At 43.7% G+C, this 24,003-nt stretch overlaps 1 protein-coding gene across 1 annotated transcript in view; it reads left to right on the forward strand.

Annotated features, from left to right (window-relative positions):
• The window catches only part of LOC122810734 (adhesion G protein-coupled receptor E3-like), a 242,835-nt gene extending 219,922 nt beyond the window's left edge, over positions 1-22,913 (forward strand). Inside the window, exon 8 of the mRNA XM_044082297.1 lies at positions 22,818-22,913. Coding sequence (XP_043938232.1) covers positions 22,818-22,913 — 96 coding nt within the window. The remainder of the gene's footprint in view (positions 1-22,817) is intronic.
• The last annotated feature ends 1,090 nt before the right edge of the window (positions 22,914-24,003 follow it).

The raw sequence follows: 24,003 nt of genomic DNA on the forward strand, positions 1-24,003 counted from the left end.
TGTGGGATGTGTATATACAGTGTGAGATGTAGATGCTATCAGCCTAGTAGTGAGGGATGCACACCTGGTCTGGGGCATATAGTCTACATGTTGTTGATGTACAGGAGCTGCATGTTTTCACCTGTTGTGGGAGTGGTAAGACAGTATTCCATAGCAATGCAGTGACTGCATGCTAAGAACCATTCAGCTAGGGTGTTGTAGCTACACTAATTCATTAGCATTCAGTAATTTGTCAGAATCCCTGGTGAGGGTCTGATGCCAACCAAGGTCAGGGGTCTACCAGCCTGTGTCACTTGCTCAGTGATCCCTTCCATGTTCCCTATCATGTATCCCAGTGAGGGACATCCCACATCAGCTGTGGTGGCATGGACAATGACTGAGTCATATGTGTCCATGCATCTGACTGACTTGTATGTTTGTGTTATGTGGTGAACCATAGTGCCTCATGAGCATATCACTGTGACCTACACCTTTTCCGGCCTGGTGAGCATTGTCTCACTGTACTGGACAATAAAAGTACCTAACACAACTGCGGCAGTAGTGTTGTATAGCTGTACAGACTGTGCTTGTTTGACACACAGGATTTGTGTGCTATGTGTTATGCGTGCTGTGTGCAGGCCTAATGTATGCCTGTGTGCCAGCTGCAGAGATGTCTGCCAGTCATGCAGGATGCTATCCTTAGGCTTCACAACTGACCTGTTGTGTTGCCATGCTTGTATTGCTGTCCGTGTAGGTCCACATCAGATTGGTATTGCTGTCACTGTAGTATTTCATGCCACCAGACAGGTTATGCCAGTACTGGGTTCAAGTGCTTAGTCCACAGTTTGGCCATGTGTTTCCATCTCATACATGTGATGTACATCCATGGGTAGGGATAGGGTTGACTGTGTACATGTGGCAGCTGTGACATTACTACATGACACACATATTCCACAACTGTACCATAGAGGTGACTGACAACTGACCTTTGCACATGCTACCATAGTATTGAGATTACATTGGTGATTAACAGCACATAGGGACAATGGTGATAAAGATACATAGGTCCATAGGTTTGTACAGGGATGTCTGCCCAGGGCATGTATCCACCTAGCCAGAATGTGTGTGCCTTTCAACATGCATTGTGAATCTGTCTTGCTATGCCCTTTTCCAAGGTTAGTATACTGTGCCTCTGTCTCACAGTGACACATAAGTGATACCCAGGGTAACCCTACAATGTCACATCCTGTCATTAATATCACTCTTGAAGATAGTCACTGAGTCAGTCTGCCTAACCTCTATTGGGATAATATTCAGGAATGAAGGGAGCCTCTGAGTTGTGAATGTGCCCCTCCAGCATGTCCTATGTATATCACTCCTGAGGTTCAAGTATTTCCAGCGTGTATCCTGGTGGGATCTGGATATTCTGAGATGCAGCATGGCCATTAATTGAGGGTATGACCTGGTCTTCTATGTCAGGCACAGATTGCTTATGAAGAGGCAGTATGTCACTGAGTAGAGCTGCTGTTACTTTAACCAGTCAGTATGTGGCATCTGTTTGAGCCCTTTGATCCCCTTGTCGAGGTACATATGTGGTATCTCCAGTTGCTGCAGGTGTCTGGTAAGGTGCATGCCGACAGGTTCATCATAGTCAATTATGGGCATGATGAGGGATGAGTAAAGGGGCACAATGTCCACCCCTGATCTACATGTGGATCCCATGATGATGTGGCCCATATAACATGCTTACCTAACCACTTTGTCCATGTTGTTGTCAAATGGTAGAATGCTATCAACCTGTGTACCCCAAGGTCCATAATTCCTTCGTCTGCACTTAATGGATTAACACATATGTGGTACATTGTGGTCACTCTGTGTTTGACAAAGGGGATGACTATCGCTTTCTGTCATTCACGTTGAGGTCATGGCTGTGGCACAAGTCGTGTGTTTGCAAGAGTCCCTTTGGAGGGTGCATGTGTTAGCTGGTGAGTTGATTATGGTGTCCGGTTTGCAGTCACCTGCGACTTGCTGAGCCACAGTACTTCCATGTTGGCCTGTACCTATGATAAATATATAATGAAGACGACAGCTCCTAGGGCTGTGCCTTGTGGGACACCACTTGTACCAGGTTGGAGGCTGACATGGCTCCAGCAATTCTACCATGTGTGTTCTGCCCTTGAGCCACTGTGCAATACCCATAGTGACATAGGGGTTAATATGTACACTGGTGAGCTTCCCTAGAATGCACAACTGGGGTATTGTATCCAAGGCTTATGCAAGGTTCAGGTAGGCTGTGTAGACCTCCTTCCCCTTGACAGTGGCCTTGGTGACTGTTTCAAAGAAATCAAACAGGTTGGAGAGGCAGGATTTGCCATTGACAAAGCCAAACTGTGTATGGTGACATGTCTGTTGGTCCACAATATCTAGATATGTGAGGTTCATGATGATCCTTGCCATAGCTTTGCAGACAAAGCTAGTCAGACATATGGGTCGAGTAGTGTCCAGGATCCGTGAAGGCACCACCTGAATGTTGAGGGACCACTGTTGCTGTATGCTACTCTCTGGCCACATATCGTGTATTAAGGCTGGGATTGAACAGTGGTGTTATGTCTGGGTGTAGCTCTTCTCGTGGTTCATGTAGGACACAGCCTGGGACACTGTCTGGTCCCATTGATGCAGTGTTTATTGCTTTGGGAAGGGCATCTCTTACCTGAGCATCTGTGATGTCAGGGGGGGCAGCACTGTGCCGCGAGACATATTTGCCCTTTTGGTTCGGTGGGGGGAGAAGGCAGCATTGAACCTGTCCACTAGGATGATGGCAATGTCTGTGTGTTTTGTATTTTGTGTGACATCTTGGATTACCTCTGAGCATACCTGGGTAGTACCACCCAGGTTACTAACATAACTACAGGCAGCCTTGTGATTATCCTCAGTGGCTTGTGGAACCCTCTCTCAAAGATGGCCTTAGACAATCATATGGGTGCCTGTAGTTGTCTTCCAATACTCATCAGTGGTGCCTTCACATTTTGGGAGGTTGTTGTATCATGTAGTGGCGTCATCCTTCTATTGTATAGTGTGTTTATGGCTGGTGTCCGGCACCCAGGACATCTGCCTTTGGAGAATTGGGTTATGCTTTCATATGTGACTTCATGATCCATGCATTCCTGAATGTGTCCATAGACTGCCTTTATACAGGTATCTGCAGTCTGGTCCATATTGTCAACAGGCCTTGGGCCTTTCAAGGTTTCCACATCATTTATGAGGGGTGTGAACTTGCTTGACATGAGCTGTTGACAGACGTGCCGCCCTCCAGACAGAGCAAGGTGAGGGTCACAGTTAGCTACTTGTCGGGTGATAGCATGTGCCACATAACACAGGCACACAGGTCACTCCACAGCAAGTACAGCTATGAGGCAGACATTGTCCATGCTGGTGCAAACAACCTGAGACGTACCTCCCTGGACCACATGGCAAGAGACACAGAGGAGCTCTTACAGCACCATCTCAAACTCAGGACTCCCACACAGCCTTCATGCTGACACAGGACAGTTTAGATTACTCTGCAAACACCATCATACTGGGTGACGTCAGCTACCCAAACATAGACTGTGAACATTACACAAGCCACAATACCCAAGCTCTAGGGTTCCCATAGATCAGACATTCTTTGGCTATGGAACAGGTAACCAACCTTCCCACAAGAGGGACATATATACTAGACCTGATCATCACAACCATGAGTACAAACTGCTCACCACTGGGAGTATATCCCTCATTGTTGCAATCAAACCATATACTCATCACACTGGAGTACTGGATCCCCCACATATGCAAACCTCAAACACATCGATGTGTGTGTTGGAAATGTCCCTATTAGCAACTGTGACAGTACAGTACAGGATGCATATTCCCCTTTTGAAACACTGATGATGTCAGGACTGTATAACTATATTACCTGTAGTAAAGTCCTCCAGTAATTCGCATAGCGCGCTCTGCTAATGCATCTTTCTCCAGTGTCATAACGTAGTTAGGTAGGGGTTTGAATCCTGCAAAAGGAATGTATGAGTGGGGTTTATGTGTGTGCACTATGCTGGGAGGGTTAACTGCCTTTTGACAACTGGGAGAACACACTACAGGGTGCACATCCCTCCTCCAACACACAGATGATGTCAGCACCCTCTAAGTACAGCGTTAGTAAGGATTTCTCCAACTACTGCAAATAGCACACTCTGCTAATGTGTCTGTTTCTACTGTCATAACACAGTTAGGTATGGGTTTGAATCTTGCAAATGGAAAGTATGTGTTTTACTGTTGGTGGGGTTAGTGTGTGTGTATAATGATGGGGTGGGATGAGGCTTTTGCCACATGGGGCTATGCACTGCAGGGTGGTCATTACCCTTAACAAGCAGTGATGTTGATAGCACCCTATACAAACAAAACTACAAAAGAGAAGGTGGTGGTACCAATAACACATGTAAGGTAACACTTCTTCAAGTAATGTCCACAAAATGGAGTAGGGTAATCAAACAATTCTTTTATTCTATACAGACAACATGACAACAGACAACTGCCAGTACTCAGTATAGTGTTACATGCTACTGTAAAACGCACATGTACCCAAATATACCTAGATAGTGCTCTGAAGCCTGAATGTGGCAAGTGTGTGGATGTGGGATGTGTCTGTGTGTGCATTTCCATATGGGAAACATGTTTGATGTGGCAATCAGGGTACTACAGTACCTGATGCACATTACATCTTTCAACCGATGAGGTTGCCTGCACCCTGTGGGTACAGGTAGAGAAGGGGATGCCAGTAGTAAACAACATAGTGCACTTCTCAAATGTGTACCTGTCATGTATCAACAGCTACTCATGTAGGGTGATAAATAATGGGAATGGCAGGTGAGCGTGTGCATGTGTGTGGGTAGCAGGGTGTGTATAAATGCATGTGTGACAGAACAGTTACATATAGCTGAATCTACGTAACAGCACAAGATGCGCATTACCATAGTCAATATTAGCATGTGATGGTGTGCAGCTGGTACACTTTGGTAAGTAGTATGGGTGCATATAACAATTGAGGACAGTCATACAGTTACTGCAGCAGGACTGCTGGGATATACACACAATTATACTAGAACAGTGAACAGTTACCAACATGTTACTACTTATACACATCTATGTAGTCACCCTGTGCATCAGCAACGTGTTTACCTTTACCTGCACCGATGTTGTAGTATGCAGGAGGTGGCACAGTGTCATCATATGCACAGGGTGTGGGTTAGGTATGCCCAAGCCAGCCACTGGTAACACCAATTGACATGTGTGTGTATGTGTGTTTGTGAGGGGCAGCAGTACAGGGTGGACCGGTGTTGGTGCAGTGTGTGTGTGTATGTGTTTGCCCTAGGTGTTAGGTTTCTGCATGTGTGTAAGCATGCACACAGTCCCACATAATGGCTGCCATGTACAGGGTTTTGTGGACAGCCACAGGCTGCACCTGTCAGGTCATCCAGATCAGAGTCTGTGGGCACGGACACGGTACCTGTGCCTGGCAGGGGTGCTACGGGCCGTATCCGGTACTAACCCAGACTGGGTACTGTCATCGGAAGCAGGGGTGTGTTGACTGGACACAGTTCCCTGTTGGGACTGTCCAGAGCCACGTGCACGTGGTCTCCTGGAGCGTCTTAAAGACAGCACAGACCCAGCATTGCTGGGGCTGGTGCTGGCACTTGAGGTGCGCGAGTGGGCCTATTGTTGTCCGCAGCCACTGCCAGCTGGTGCTGTTGCTGGCATACGGCCACGTCAACATCACAAACGCACACCATCGCCCTAGCCCATGGACATCTGGTTGTGGAGCAGCTGTTCTATGCCCCCACAACGTCTGTCAACGACATCTGTGAAGTTACGGATAGCATTCGCAACGTCACGCATGCCATCTGTCATGGCTGTGCGACATGCTCTCAGCTCCCTCAGACCCTGTCTGGTGTACCTTTCCATACGTGCCTGTGCCTGCATGACAGTTCAAAACATAGTGGAGGTTGACATACCTCCTTGGGCACGTTGGCCAGAGGCAGTACGGCCACGGATGCCCCCACGAGAACCCATGGGCGACTGTCTGCGTGGTACCATTGGAGGGCCCTGCTCATGGCTGCCTTGTGGGGATGCATGTACCACAGGTACCACATTACCCTGATCTATGCCCACTGCAGACTGTCCATCATCTAGGGACAATGGTGACAAAGGATGTAACGGCAGGATGACTGTGCGCATTGACAGGGTTGAAAGCTGTGTACTGTCAATTGGCTGACCAATGGTGGACCCAGACACACCTTCCTGCACCATTACAGACATTTCATCATCATCAGTACCTGGGGCACAAGATTCAGGTTCCCTGCTGCAGGTCACCAGAGCAGCACCAGAACCTACAGGAGGAAAACATGGAACATAGATTACAGTCTCAATACATATTTGACAGAGATGCACTTCAATACTAATGCACACATTCAGAAATGGACACATGCACTCATGGACACTAACACACATGCACACTTGGGCACAGGCACACTTGCACACATGCACACACACAGTAAACACACACATCAGTACCGTGTTACACTACTCAATTTACTACAACTGTGTATTACGGGTATTGTGAACACAGTCACCAGCAAGTCTACTACAGAGTTACACTACTCTTCCTAGTTTTATAAATTGCTTTACAGATAATGTTAAAAAGACTCACCAGCATGTATGGCCTGCCTCGTTGCTAGATGGGAGGGACCTGGAAGTGTGAAGAGAGTAATGTCAGTGGGCACATGTGTGCCATTTGTTTTGCACATGATACAGTACAGTAGTACACTAGTTCCCTTAAACACATCAGCTGCACATAATGTCTGAATATATATCATGATGACAGATACATACCACATGCACACCTTATGCGTGCATGAAGTAACAGTGTACAGAACAGTCATATGTACATACCAGGGTTAACTCTAATCTCACCCTTACCTCTCTTCAAGCGACAACTCAAACTGTACTTCCAAAACCACTGGCTTTGTTCTTCTTGGAGTCCAGGCTAACGTCCCTCTCCCTACCCTCTCTTTACCTTTAACCCCTCTGTGCATAGAAACTAGCTTCTACCCTGTTTCTTTCACCTTGATGTCCTTCTATGCTCTGACCTACTTCTCCCATCCCTCCCACATCCTCTTGACTGTCTTCCTTCTTTTCCTCACTTCCCTTCTTGACTCCTGCCTCTTCCATATCATTGTATCTTTCATACTTCTTCTACTTCTCTACCCTTCTGAGCCCTAACTATTATATATATGGCTTTTGCCTTATTGCATAACCGTTATGCTTTAGGTAGGATTGCTTTGAAACCAATGGTACATTGTGTATGACTCTAAACTGTTTGAGTTCCTTACATGTATGTTGATTTAGTTAACAGGCTGGTGTACAATTCTATCAGGTTGGCTGTCTGTATTAACAACTTGTCTGTCTGCCTTTATTACGTTATGTGTGGAGCTTTTCTCCACAGGCCTCTACTGAAAATGGACATATATCCAGCTAGACTATCTGGGTCAACAAATGTAAAAGTAATAACAATAAATGAATATGGCATCTTACCTGCACGCTTGGTGTCTTGCTGCTGTGTGGATCCAACCTCCATCATGATGCATGAGTGTTGCTGTTGTTGTTCTGGGGCTGAATCCACAACACTTAGCAGTAGCCCCTCCTGTCTGGTGAGGGGGGATGTGTGGCCACCCCCCCCACCTGTGGCAACCTGTTGCCTGCGGATATCTGCAGCACGCTGGCGGACATTTCTTATCAAATCACTGCAGTGATGTCTCACCTGCTCATATGTCCTATCATGCATGCCAACATCATTTATCCTGCTAACGAGGTTTTGCCACATTGCAGACCTCTCCTGCTGATTCTGGGTGGTGCGTGAGAACAGGATGGCATAGTCACGCACCAGGCTCTGGTGAATCACGACATCCTCTGCAGCAGAATATGATGGGTTCCTTTTTGGAGCCATGTCAAGCTGGACAGGTACACAAACAGGTTATCAGCATAGTATCTCAACAATACATGGTACACATTCTATACAGGGAGTATTAGCTTCTACTTATTACTGCTTGGTTAAAACTTGATTACAGTGTAGCTATCATTCTATGTCATTTGTACTAAGCACTTGGCCTTCAGACCAGTTGTTTTACATTAGGGAGGTTGGTGGCAAGCACTGTGGTGGCAGGACACATATCTTTCATCCATTGAAGTTGGGAACTGCTGATTGAGGGCCCAGTGTACAAGTGTATTAGTTCTGGTATGGGCAGTTGGCCTTCAAGCCAGTTATTTAACATTAACAAGGTTTGTGGTCTGCACTCGTGTGTGACAATAGGCTGTACTCTGCCATTCATAGCTTGGGACATCTGGTTTCAGGTTTATAGTGCCTGCATATCTGAGCTGTATCTTACTGACATTGCTACACCTTGTTTGCTGTAGCAACCACTACATCCAGGCCTCCTGGATCTACCTTTGTTTATATGCTTGTTATTTGTTAGCTTGTTATTTCACTGGTATGCTACTTCCACATAGTACACAGCTTGTCAACACGTCTGTGACTCACTACTGATATCTGCATTGCTTACTGTACGTATTTCCATGTTACACATGACAGCAAGTGACTGCTTCTCATTGTTGCATTTACTTAATTGTGACACATTGCACTTAGGTTACCTGGCACTTGCTCACTGATGCTTTTATATCAGTCAGCAGTTGTAGGTAATGTCAGTACACCCTCACTCCCCACTGGACCTTGTTTTCAATTATTAATTATTACAGAATTCAGAATAGTATTCTAGCATGTCCAGAGATCAGTTGTCAGTGCCCTCCCCAGTCCAGCTGGTGAGTGTGGTACTCCAGAGACAATGTTGGAACAGATGCATGTACACAGACAACCCCCTCCTCCTAACAACAAATTCAAACTCATGTGAGTGATGCAACCATATACCAAACTGGAGGCTAGGCTCTGTCTACTCAATACTGCCATAACCAGTCAGGTGGCCAAGGAGACCACACACTACACTTTCAGTCTCACATAGACCTACCACAACAGTGGACCTAACACATGATCACACATGAACATACTTGTAGGCTCGGACCACAGCTATGCCTATGCAGCAGAGACCTCCTAAGCAGACATCCATGCAACCACTACCACCACGGAAAGCATGTGCAACACATATCACACAAAGCCAATGTGCTGAACACTCACAGCCATTAACAGTAAACAACACACCTCATACACCTGTACTAGGTGCCTCTATCATCAGGCACACTAACATCACGTTCACCAGGCTTAACGAGGTGACGTCACGGTGTGCAGCCTGTCGGCCACTATGACCTGCCATATAACACAAACACTCAGGTAACCCCAAGGCAAGTACAGGTATGACTCAGTCAATGTCCATGCTGGTGTGAATGGCCTGACACATTCCTCCCTGGACTACATGACATGAGACAGTACAGAGCTCTCTGAGCATGTAGCCCAAGACAGTTTGACCCTGACCTTGGTAGCATCCTAGCCTCACCTAGAACCATGCCACAATATCAAGGCACGATGATCCCTTCCAACTATTGACTGACATACTGGTGTCATTCACAGGTGTGCCAATGCCTGCCATCTTGGGGTGGTATGCTTTGCTAGGGACAGCTTGCACCTGTCACCCTGTCCTATTGGAATTTGGCGGAGCCTCTTGCTACACCCATAGTGCCTGTATTAGGCAAGGCTCATAAGGCAAACCCACATCCATTTGTATCACAAAGGATGAGGAAGTAAGAGTGATGCTACTCAACACTGGAAGTCTAGACCTAAGGATGCACACACTCAAAACCCTACTTAACATTCTGGACATCGATATCTGTGCAGTAACATGAACCTGTTTCAGGTTTCACAGGAGCACACCAGTACTACCAGGTTATAGCTGTTACCATTCTTGTTGGCCCCAGCACTTGAACAAAGGAGGGGAGTATCAGTATTCAATGCAGATTCCCATGCCTCCACATTGGTGGCACAGTACAACATAGGTGTTAGGCCATTGAGTACAGAAGATGTAGTTGGGGACCTGGGAAGAAACATGGTAGCGGTCTGTCATTTGTCATTTGTCAACCACATGGCCAATGTGGATTGAAAGACATGTTATATAGCCCAGCTAATCATGAGGGATTCACATGTATGGCAAGGGAGGTCATTGTGCCTCTTTACTCATCCATCATTAAGCCTATAATTGCATAATGCACCTTTTGGGATGTACCTAACCAGACACCCACAGCAACTGGTACAGGACAACAGTACCTCATCAAGGGATGCAATGGCTCACACAGATGTCATATGCTGCCCAGGTAAAGTAAATCCAGCTGGACTCAGTGGCTTACTGCCTGTTCAGAGGCAATCTGTGCATGCCATATACAGCCATGTCCTACCCAGCAGTAATGAACATGCTGCACCTCAGGCAATCAGAGTCCCATACAGCCACATGCTCAGGAGAGCTGGACCTCAGCACTGACATACATGGACATGCTGGAAGGGCATATTCCTAACCGAGAGGCTCCCTTCACTCTGTAATGAGCTCACACTACAGGTTAGGCAGAGTCCCTCATTGACTCTCTTCCATAGGAATCTGGATGAGTGGATGTAGATCATAGTTGTACCCCAGGTATCACTTCTATGTCACTGTTAGACAGAGGCACAGTATACTAACATCGGACAAGGGCATAGCAGCATAACTTGTAATTGGGTGGCGAAAGACAAACACATTCTACTAGGCTTACCAATGCCCTAGGACAAATAGCCTAGTATGAACCTATGAACATGTGTGTACTGCTATAGTACTTCTGCCATATGTTGCATGTGTGTGTGTTGTGGGGATGCACAGGTAATGGCGGATACTTCTGCACAGGCAACACGTCTGACACATTCTGGGTGTTCATCCCTACATACTGGATGTGTGTTGCCATCCAACCCAACCCTGTGATGTGCACACATTACTCAGCCTGGATTTACATATCCGAACAACACCACAAGCACAGTACACTACCTTGCTATGTATGCATTTAATTACACAGCTATTCAGTAGTTATGACAGTGATGCTATCCATGCAGCCCATTGGGCCAGTGGAAGCCACAACACACACCGCCAGCACCTTTGCATATGCTTAAAACAGACATCCCACATACTGCATGTACTGTGCACACACATATCTAACCCAGAACAACTGCACACCACTTATTAATCCTGTCCAGTGGGTACAGATACAGGCATATTGTATAACAATAGTAGGAGGCTACTGCAGCACAGGGCAGATTCACATGACAGCAAGGCATCTGTGGTCAGCAGTGTTAAGATGCTTCACATTCACCAAATGCACAGATATTGGCAACATTGTTGCAGACAGTTTAGGTGCAGGTACTCCCCCCCCATTCTCCTACACATGTGGTATTAGTTATCCCAGATGACTGTCACCTCCTATCCTCTCACATGTCCAGGTGAGAGCCACCTTCATCATTGCAGAACACATAGCATCACTGTTACGAAATGGTATCCCTGGATGTGTGCTACATTCACCCCTGGAGGACATAGCACCACATGACAGACTGATATTAATCCCTGGCCATACTACAGGATATGTACCTGAACAGTGCCATACATACACAGTGGTCCCACACCAATGAGGAGGAACCTCTACTGACCCTGGGAACTACTGCATCATATGCACAACTGGCCATGTGTTCTAAGCTATGGAAGTGTTAAGTATGGGCAACATGTACAGCAATATTACATATGTTTATATTTCAGGACTATGTACACACAACCTATGTCACGGACATACCTATAGATAGTGAACTATGATACATTTAGAGGTGTCACAGTATACACAGGATTAACCTGCTACTTTGCATTACCTGTGTTTGTGGCAGCTGTTGCTGTGCCAGTGGTGCTTGTTGCTGCTTGCTCCTTGCTGCTTGCTGCTTGCTGCTTGCTGTTTGCTGCTTGCTGCTTGCTGCTGCTTTTGCTGCTGGCTGTCGTTATATTTGTTTGTTTCTCTCTCTGTCTCTCTCTCTCTTTCTCTGTAGGTTTTGTGCAATGAATGTATTGCATGAGTGTAGTGTGGGTACTCAATGCTTTTGTAGGTATCTGCATAGGTCCATGTGATGGCCTCTGCACCAATTGTAAGGCAGCATTTGCTAATTGCATGCAGCCAGGTGTGTACTGATTGCATGTCTCACTGTGATTTCAGGACACTGCTATAAAAGGGTATGTGAGATAGGCGTTGCCTTTTCAGATTGTAGGGCGTGGACCATGCTGGTATGCTGTTGACAGTGTTCTGTGAGTGTGAAGGTTAGTACATCTCCCATGCTTCATGCTGTGTTGTAGATTCAGGTTGCTGCATTTCTCTTGCCTGTTCCCTGTAGTGAGTGTGTATGCATACTGACACCTACAACTATATGTCATATGTATTGCTATATAAATATATATATATATCTGTGTACATATACATACTTTCATATATGTACATTAGCTGACATTATTGGGTACAAGCTAACAATTAGCAGGGCTGTTTCTGTTAACACTACACTAGTATGGGAATCCAGTAATTGGGACTATAAAAGTCTGCCTGACATGCTTTGGGTAGTAGACATACTATATTGCCTTTATCTTCATTCCTACTATTACATGTTCCACTTATTTAGCACTATATTCCTGTATGAGAGTCATGGCTTAGTGGTAGGTCATACAGACTAGTGTTACAATGGTCTTGTGGTAGGGCCTACTAGTATGCTTATATTCTGCTTTTGACTTGAGTATAGGGCCTATCAATCAAAGTGCTGGAGGCACCTTTAAGCAGTTAAAGGGGTTAGTACATCTCACAGGAGCCAGGCTGTGTTGCAGATTCTGGTTGTTGCATTTATCTTCACTGTTTCCTGTAGTGAGTGTGTATGGATACTGACACCTACAACTATATTTCATATGTATTAATATATATTTATATATATGTATGTGTAGCTATACATACCTTCATATATGTATATTACCTTACTTTATTATGTACAAGCTAACAAGTAGCAGGGCTGTTTCTGTTAACACTGAACTAGTATGGGAATCCAGTAATTTGGCCATTGAAACTCTACCTGACATGCTTTGGATAGTACACCTCCTATATTGCCTTTATACTGATTCCTACTATTACATGTTCTATTTATTTTAGCACTGTGCTCTTGTAAGGCAGGCATGGCTTAGTGGTGGGTCATACAGACTAATGTTACCAAGGTCGTAGGTTGAGGCTGACAGTGGGAATTTATTTTTATTTGCAAGCTTTCAAACTGAGTACAGGGCCTGTCAATCAAAGTGCTGAGGCCACCTTTAAGCAGTTAGAAGGGTAAGTAGGTCACACAGGGGTCAGGCTGTGTTGCAGATTCAGGTTGCTGCATTTATGTTCACTGTTTCCTGTAGTGAGTGTGTATGGATACTGACACCTACAACTATATTTCATATGTATTTATATATATTTATATATATGTATGTGTAGATCTATGTACCTTCATATATGTACATTACCTTACTTTATTATGTACAAGCTAACAAGTAGCAGGGCTGTTTCTGTTAACACTGACCTAGTATGGGAATCCAGTAATTTGGCCATTAAAACTCTGCCTGACATGCTTCAGATAGTACATCTCCTATATTGCTTTTATACTGATTTTTACTATTACATGTTATATTTATTTTAGCACTGTGTTCTTGTAAGGCAGGCATGGCTTAGTGGTAGGTCATACAGACTAATGTTACCAAGGTCCTGGGTTCGAGACTGACAGTGGGAATTTATTTTTATTTGCAAGCTTTCAAACTGAGTGCAGGACCTGTCAATCAAAGTGCCATAAAGGCACTTTTAAGCACTTTAAACCAGGTCTGCGCTGCTGAGCTCACTTTTTGCACTGGCGGTGAGCTCCGCTAACACAAGCAAGACACCCGCTATTTTCTTTGAAAGAAAGAAAATGGGGTGACAGGAAAGTTCAGAAAAGGGGTCACAAAGAGGGTAAGACAGTAGGGAAACAAGCGTGGGATTTGCAGGAAGGATGTAGGTAAGGCCCATAGATGCCCATGTCTTTCGCAGCAACAGCTGTGTTTTTCTATGTATTTTCATGAGACATTTGAAACCTTCCACCCCTGAGAGAGGTGTCAGGACAACATTAATATTTGTTGTAGAGCCAATTGCAATTAACAGTTTAAATGTCCAGCGGACATGTGTGCAACATGGACAGCTATATATGGGGTGTAATTTTTTTGTGGGACAGAGTGCCCTTTTTTTATTTTTTTCAGGTGAGAGTGGGATGTCAGGTGAAGGAAGTCGGTATAGCTGGGGAGGTAGGTTGGGTAGGTTAACAGACAAGACAGACAAGGCATACAGGGGCGGTGTATGACACACGTGGGGGTTACACAATTGACGGGGACGGAGGTTGGGATATCCGAGATGCATGAGCCCACAGATGGCAACAGTGGAACTGATATCCCCACCCATAGGCAGTTGCCACTGTTCCTTCACAGCCCAGGATGGGGCTGGGCTGGGGGCTGTGTAGGCGGGGCAACGGCCGGGCCCTTAGCTGTGCCACCACGAGCCTCGAGCTGGCGAGGGGCCCAAGAACAGAGTCTTGGATCTCCCTTCGCACCACAGACCGGACACCTTGGAGGTGAGTGGGCGAACCCCTCCGGCCACACTTGCAGAGGGGGGATGGGCCCCATCCCCTGCAGCGCTTCCACCCGATGGTGGCACAGGGCCACCGGAGGGGTCAACCTGGGCACTAGTGCCAGGTGCAGTCGCCAGCTGAGGTGGGAGAGGTGGGTCTGCTGGGACCTGCCTTCCCAAGTGTTCTAGGTTTCTGAGTAGTTATGTTAGTTTGGGTTAGTGGCATTTTATTCCATTCAGATTAGTTGTAACAGCATGCATTGGTATTCCATCAAACAAACACCCAGATATTAACACCATTGAACAAGGGGAATATCAATATCACATGCATTATTTGAACAGAAATACACAGTAAAACAACATGCAGGGTTGATTAATGGCAACAGGCCATCAAATTTGCAGGTACGAACAGGGCACATGCACAAACAGACATGCATATATTTTTGAAACAGACAAATGTCCATGATTAATGAAATGTTCACATACCATTATTTAGTGGGTGTTGTTATATGGAATTATAGGGTTGGGTGGAGATAGAAAGTGATGACACATTCATATGTTACACATTGATTTACATTTGTAATAGGTACACAATTAAGTTGAGGCTGATGTTTCAAAATAATTTTTATTTGACTGTCATGCTACACCTGTTACAAATACATCACTATCCTACTTATTTTGAATCTGATCAGATACATCATCCTGCTACACTTTGATGACAGGACAGGGGACAACTATGGCTGTTTAGTCTGTCAGATAATCATTCATTCTATCTGCAAATTGTTTACTGTGATCACCATACAGACTTTGGCCTAGACATTCAGATTCTGACACACTGAAATCAGTTTGGGATATTAAGATGTACTTCCCACATGCATTTAGTTCTGTAGAAACACACTGGGGCTACTATATTCAGGGGTTATTACTACTTTATTTATTCATACATGACCCTTTCTGTCACTCTCACACATCCTGCAACTTTACAGTTCAGGTTGGTACTTCTAGGCTTTGTTCACATGTTAGACTGGTGGTGATTCAAACACTTTCCAACAGCCTCACTTCTGTCATGATTCAGCATTTCAACAGGGGATATATCTCACATATGACTACCTCAGATTCTAAAGCTGTACTCTTGAGACTACTGCAGGTTACACTATATTTAATTCATGGTAGGACATCTGTATTACAGCACTGTTTAATTCTATCAATTATATTTCCAGTTACACTTGCATACTGATGAACTTGTTGCAGCCATACCTGCAGACTTACAATTCCTGCTTGCACATTATATTACTTTTAATCAATACACTGCAGTGTTCTGATACATGCTACAGTACAATATTTATTTACATGTAATGGGTGGGGTTACTAACCTGCATGGTGGCGCGCCACCAGCCTACAGGCATACATCTCACGGTTCGCAGAGTGGACACCTGCAGCTGTGTCTGAAAGAAGTAATATTGGACTACACATCTCCATGGTATCAGCCAGCTGAAATCCTTACATACATAAGCAAAATGTAACTTAGTAGTGGGCGGTTGGCGATATGCCGGGCCTCCAGGATCCATTCGCTCAACTGGTCTTGCTTATGTTACTTCAGGTCCGCATGGTGGTGACGGACCTGCTCACCAATGCGTGGAATGCCAGTAACACTGGTCAGATCACGAGCCAACTGGTCCCATGCCTCTGCCCTATCACGCTTCCCATGAGACCTGGCCCTGCATGAGTTGGGCCTCGTGATGATGGACAAGGAGCCAGACCATGTATCTGGACTCCTCAACGCCCCAACGCTCTGCTCAAAAGCAACGTCCCTCACCTACTCCACTCATTCTGACTGCAGGTCTGTTCTACAATCGTTTCTGCTGTGTATTCCCACCTATGGGGCTTATATATGCCACTTTTCCCGCATTTCTCTGATTGGCCGTTTTGGAATTGTATCTACTTCACTGGAAATGCTTTATCATGCTCCATTCTGGATTTTATCCCATATATATGCTATTTTGCATTTCTAGGTATTGCTGTCATGGCTTAGTGGTTTAGTACCTTGACTCTAGTGCATGGTATCCTGGGTTCGAATCTGGCAACTGATTTTTGATTTTCCTGACAGAAATGAGTTGAGACCTGTCAATCAAACATGCCAAAAGCACTTTTAAGCACTTAAAGCAGGTCTGCCTTTCGTTTGCTTGTGGAGGTCTTGCACTGGCAGTTAGCTTGTGGGAGCGGCATAAGCGGTGTCGCTGGGTAAACCTTAATTGGCTAGTGACACACATGTTCAGCTCAGCACAGCTAGTTGCAAACAGTTTCAGCCTGTTAAACCGGTGCTTAGCAGCGGGCACGCAGTTTGCAGCTTTTTAAACACTACTCAGCTACGGGCAGTCTGTCTCACAGCAGCTTAGCTATGAGTACATTTCTGACTATTTTTATTATTGTGTTACTTCAAAATATATGCTCCATTTCATTGCATTTTACAAAAGGGAATACTTTTACATTTGTACAATACTGTCAGGGGGCTTTTTAGTGCTTATTTACACAAAAAAAAGGTTGTTGTGGGGCTCAAACCCTGCCTGCCTACTCTTAGGCCAGCAACTCTACCGCTAAGCTATTACTTCTTGGCTTACTTTGCATATTTAGTTTTTATATCCTTTTCCACTGACTGCTAACTGCAATTGCACTAGTAGCACACCCACACAGCACACAGTAGCAAACATTTACGGGGTTTAAAAAAAAAAAAAGGTTTTAATTTAATTTTATAACATCTCTTCACTTTATACACTGATGGTCTGTCAAGGCATGTGTTGTGTAGTGTGTTTATTCACATTTCCATGGCCTCTCGTGGCTGTTTACTTTCAGCCATTCTAGTCTTCCGGGGGCGTGTCCGCTTGCAGGGCTTAGCCTACAGACACGCCCCCCTACTCTCTTACACGGACCGTGTAAGAGTTACTAGTGTGATTCAGCATGCCTCAAGCACCTCATGCATATGCATGACATGCTGACATCACCCCGTTTAACTGCAGCCTCCGTGTAAGAGTTATAACTCTTACACGGAGGCTTCCTGAATCTGGCCCATTGTGTATCAGTCATACATGAGGTACATTGTACTTGAGCAAAACACCAGTGCTGTCTTCCACTTGGCATCTCTGTGTTGTGAAATGCAGTACTTCATGTTTAACTGTCAGAGTCATACATTCCATTTAGCCATCCATCATTTACTGATAACCTGCTGTATCCTTTAAAGGGTCATGGGGGTGCCAGAGACTATATACACAACCATTGGGTGCTAGGCACTGAAACTTGCCCTAGACAGTGCACCAATCTAATGCAGAGCTAATTCAGAGTTACATACTACCACTCACATTCTACATTTAAACCAATGGGCAGCTAAGTCCAATTCACCCATGGTATATGTTAAGGAGGTGTAAGGAGTAGAGTACAAAGACAAAATCCATGCAGATGTATGGAGGCCATGTGAAATCCACACAGAAGACACCTACGCTGAAACATGAACTAGAGAACTTGTTGCTGTGGGAAGGCGGTACTATTCATGTAGGTACATCCTACATAGCCCGAAATGTGACCTCTCAGGACCACTATAGACACAGTTGAATTATATCCAGACAGGCTTTGTGCTGTGCAAATGGAGAGACAGCGGTCATCCCTCTACATAAGGGCAGACCATCAGCAGACTCCAGGAAATAGTGACCAATAAGTCTAACTAGTCTTATATGCAAAGCCTTGGAAAGAATTGTCATGGAAATAATTAATAAGGACATAGAAAACCTTCAAACACTGGATCTAACCAAATCTGGTTTCATCAACAGCAGATCATGACTACTTAACCTGGTGGACTTCTTTGAGAGGGTCACCAAGGCAATGGATGAGAGTAAAACAGTGCATACTGTCCACCTTGACCTGTCTAAGGCATTTGACACAATACCTCACTCACGCCATCATTGTAAACAAACTCATGGCTATAGGCATAAACCCCCATATTATGCACTGGATTTCTATTTGGCTCTTAGATAGGAGCTGGGAAGTTAAGATAGTGGAGACCACCTCCAGAAAGAGGCTGATCACTAGCCAAATCCCTCAGGGCTGTGTGTTGGGTCTGCTCCTTTTTGGCATCTACTTCTCAAAATTTAAGGCTAATGTCAAAGACATCTAGCTGACTAAGATTGCAGATGATTGCAAACGAGGAAGTCATAGAATCCCCCAAGTCACTAACATTCTACAAGAAGGACTAACACAAACAAATGACTGGTGCTAATACCATGGCTTAAAACTCAATGCCAACACATGTGTGATAGTACCCTTTAGGAAGTTAGCCATCCTAGAAATTACTTAATCGATAGCACACCCTAAGAGCAGAACCAGAAATCCGGGATTTAGGTATGTAGATATCCTAGCTTTTGAACAATGTGACTTAAGATAGTAAGGAAATTGTATGTTGCTCAACTTATAAAGGATGTGAAATCTAGGTCCATGGAAGTCATAGTTCCACTGGCCCTCTTCAGGCCTATCACCATGTACAACACCCCATTTGCTATGGACCTGACCAGGCACATGCAACAACTAGAACATTCACAGAGGCTCCTAGCAAAGAATGTGGGGCATAAACAGCATCTCCTATGCAGATAACCGGAAAGTCATGTCTCTGTATCTGTTCACTATGGACAGTTAAGAGGCATTCTATGTCTGGCATACAAGGTATCCTTTGATCCTACTCTGATGGGCGCTTTGCATATCCATAAAATGAAGAGCATCAGAATTACTTGATGTAGAGATTTCAGTTTTTCTTGCAACATAAATAGGACGGGTATTGTCTCCAACAAGTCCCCTTCTCAGGAACAAGCTTTCCATCTACATGAAACAGACCTCTTTCCTAGCCTTATTCAAAAGAAACCTGGACCAGTGGATAAGAAACTGGTAATATACCCTGTCTGTAATGGACAGTGGCAGCCTATAAATCTTGCCCTAACTTACATATAATCCTTAGAATAACCTCTAAGGCGTGTAAACTTAGAGGAAACATTTGAGAGACTTGACTGGAGTTTCAAACGCCAGCATATAAGCGCACGGGATACATTTTGGGTGCTTGGCTAGGCTTATAAAGGCCACAGTGGAGTTTGCCCAGTATATGCCTATGAAGCTATGTGTGGCAGACTGAAATTTACTTTGTTATAAAAAAGGAGGGTCACACATAAGAACCTTACTATAACAAGCTTCCTCTAACATGTAATTGAAGTGCTTGCATATCAAGCACACACTGTTTCATCTGCTTAAATACAAGCACATTCTCATGCTCTGTGTGTCTGCTATGTGACCTCAGAGTATTCATAAGTAAGGAAGGGGTCTGGGGGATCTGGGGAGGCTTGCCCTCAAGTAATCCAAGGAAAGAAAATCTGTACAAATTTGAGCAAATGAGTACTTGGGATATGAACCCTTGTAGTAGTCCCTTGTAATAGTGAGGTTCATACATATGAGTACCACTATGGCAACGTTATCTTTTTATTTATTTTGCAGCCTAATGACAGCTCTCCATGTTTTACAGGCTGGTTATAATTGAAGATCCAGTTATAATCCCTTTTCACTGGAGTGCTGATAACCATCTGGTGTCAGTATATAGTATGCACTAAATGCATGGAGACACAGTGGACCTTTTCAGCTCTTAAACAGTGATTAACATCAGTAGGCACTTTGAAATACTTAGTACAGCATGCCTAAGAGCTATATAATCTCAATTAAATGATTTCACTATATATAAAACCCAAATACTGTAAACATTAAACACAATAGTGAATTGCTTCTGAATCACTTCACTGGCTTTGCTGGACAGACACACAGGGAACCCATCTAAGGGGGCGGAGAAAGCCAGCACATTCTGGCTAGGCATAAAAAAGCCTTTAGGCAGATAGCCTAGTACCTACCTATGAATCTATGTGCACTGTTACCTGTTTCATGGCGATGGCCATTTTCTTTATCACTAATGGCAGTATTTCCATTTCATGCACATTTGTCAGAGTGGTACTAGTAGCCAGAAACTTCTGAATCCTGTGTAGTGTCATATGATTTACAATAACATTTATGGCATTTTACTTAGCTTCCATTGAGTGGCCTGAACATGGATCCCCAAGTTCCCCCTGCACAGTAGTATTATCAGTACAGGCCAAATTTCTGAATCTGGTCTGTACTTCTGGAAAGTGTGTGATGAATCCTGCTCAAGGAATAAACAAACCGTGCCTGTGAGGCTGCCAGCCCAGCTATCTGGAATTTTGTAAATAATTCTATCATTTGTGAATATTAATATGATTCATATGCTTGTCTTAGAAATGTTAAAGAGAGCTATATGTTATGTGTATATTAAACTACTGGTGCAGAAGTGTTTGTTGAACTGTATGTTCTGTACTGAGCTTCAAGAATGTAACCACAGTGTACCCTACTGGAAAATAACAGAAGTGTATATAAACTATATTAATAGTAAGTTGGAACATACAGAGTTAACTTGCAAAACAATAAAATAATAGGTTGACAAGTAAAGAGTTTTGTGTGTGTTTATCTCAGTTTCAAGGGAGCCAGGAGACAGGATGTCTATAGCTAGAGATTTCTTTCTATTGTCTGGAAACAGAAATAATTACAGGTTTCAAATGTAAACATGTTTAACTGTTTTATGACTTCCAGTTCTAGGCAAACTTCTGAGAGATAAGTATTTTGACACAGAGGTGTTACAATTTTAAGTTTCTATTAGTCTGAGAACTGAAGACAGGTGACAGAGTGATGGCCTCCAGCTGACCCAGCAGTAAAAATGTTTTGATGTTAATTCGGAAACCCTCTCAGAGATTGTGCATTTTGTATCTTGTCTTGGATCTAGAAACATCCACTCATCAGCACTTCTGCCTGTCTTGCTCTGTAAGTAAGACATAGATCATAGTATCTCTCTTAGAGATAGATAGGAATATAGTAAAAGTAGTTGAAATGTTTTCTGTATTTATGTGAGACTGTCCTGCAATGTTGTTTTAAAATATTTCCTGTGATTCTGAACTCTCTTTTTACTGTGCTGAGTTATTGAATATTGTCTTGTTCTTTTATCAATTATTAAATATATTTAAACCTTTAATTATGGCTGGTTTGTTTAAAGGTATTTAAGATCTTAGAGTCCTTGCATATGTTTTGTTGCCACTGTATGGGCCACTTTTTTCATAAATATCATTAAAAGTCTTGGTCACACTTACCATTTGAATAATAGTAACATTACACAGTAGAATTGGTCACCCTTTGTAAGGGCATTATAGTAGCTGATAAGTTGTGGTTGGTGGCAGCTGGTACTACTGTATAGTCTGGGCAGAGGGGGGCATAGCCAGTGAACCTGTGTCAGCATTCCCCAGGAGTGTCTGTATGTTTGTATCTAAATCAAATCTCAAAGAGTGTGTGTGTGTGTGTGTGTGTGTGTGTGTGTGTGTGTGTGTGTGTGTGTGTGTGTGTGTGTGTGTGTGTGTGTGTGTGTGTGTGTGCGTGTGCGTGTGTGTGTGAGCTACCTGGGCATGGACACAAAGCACTGGTTGGACAGAGAGGATGCTGGAGGTTTTGGCTTAACCACTCGGCTGAGATCTTAACCTATAGCTGTGCCAGTGGGGAGTCTAATTGGGGATCTGGAGAAAGAGGGACCAGCCAGCCCCAGACTGACTGTGATCTCTGTGTGCTCTTAAGGGAAATTGTACTTTACTGTTTGCATACTTGTCATCCTCCCAATGTGCACATCTCTCACGCCGTTGGTGCTAGTGGTGAGGACTGAGGTTCCCTGATTACTGGGCCAGTGCAAGGGCATCACACATGCCATCAAAATGATTTAGTTAAATATTAGTGGTATGTAAATGGATGGAGATAAAATTATAGTAAAAGGAAGCCTACAGTTGGAAAAATGGAAATCATAAAAAAAAAAATGCTGTCAGGAACATGAATGAGCATATGCGAGTTAACATGATCTAAAATTTAATATTGCTTATAAGAAACTATATATTTTTGTTGTAAAGCCTCTTCATATTTCAAATCGTGTACTATAAACCTAACCACAGTGGCTACACCTTTGTTATTCATTTCAGGTGAACACGATTCTATTTACCATAACAATTCACATATTGAGAAAGAAATTTTCAGCGCTCAACAAAGATGTTTCAACCATCAAGAATACAAAGTAGGCAAAGTTAATACTTACAAACATACTTTTCTGAAATAATAAGATGTGTGTGATATTGTTTTGCTTATTAGAGACACAGTGTAAGATGTATAAACCTGAAGCATGACTCAAATGGCATTAAACAAGAACACAGCTAACTATGCACTACAAAGTATAGGGTTTAAAACCAATGTCCCACTGATGAAGGGAATGAGTGGCCCAAATGGCTGGGAGAGTTCTAATGACAGGAAATTAGGATGATTTTGAGAAGTGTGCCATAAGTGGTATTTTGTGAACTTTTATAGGATGCTAAGTCTGATGCTACTAGGATTATGATTTTTGTATCAATTAACACAATATAATTTAGTTATAGTTTTTGTTACATGGACAAAAGGTACTGCAAGTACAGATGCAAGCTGCAAAAACTTAATGATAATTAAAAATGACAGCACATAACCATATATTTAGTTAAGAACTGTAAAGATATCACAAATGAAGAAGCAAATCATCTGAAGGAATAACAAAAAGCACATGATATGAAGCTAAATCAAACATTTTATCTGAGGTGTACAGGTATCATTAGGGGAAGATTCTGGCTTGCTGGGGTCAAAGTATGCAGACATGAGCTCCGATCAGAGCTGTCTAACCTGGCAGCTGATTTCACATGTTTAAGAGAATTTCTGAATTGAGATATAGGATGACAGACAATAAATACCTCAGGAAGTTAAAAAGTCTAAATGAATACTCAGGAAAATAAAAAGTTTAAAGGAATACTCAGATAAGATAACTGCAGTATTGCTAATATTAAGTACTATTATACAATGTACCAGGGTGATGGGGATCATTGATTCTAGCTGTCAACATTAATGATATTTGAACTGTGGCAGTTAATACTGATGCAGACTACCTGTTACGTTTGCAATTCAGGCTTGCAATTTACTGTACCCTCTTCAGATATGTACTGTAGCTATGGACTGCTGGCCAGATCCAGAGATGAGCCTTGTAGAAATAAATAACAGTCTATATTCAAAATCTTTGGACTACAGTGGATGGATATGACATCATAACATTGGACTTCCCTAGACCACAGTCATGTTGCAGAATGATTCACA

This window comes from Protopterus annectens, chromosome 9.part0 (genome assembly GCF_019279795.1).
Source record: "Protopterus annectens isolate FY-2018-M chromosome 9.part0, PAN1.0, whole genome shotgun sequence".
NCBI lineage: Eukaryota > Metazoa > Chordata > Ceratodontiformes > Protopteridae > Protopterus > Protopterus annectens.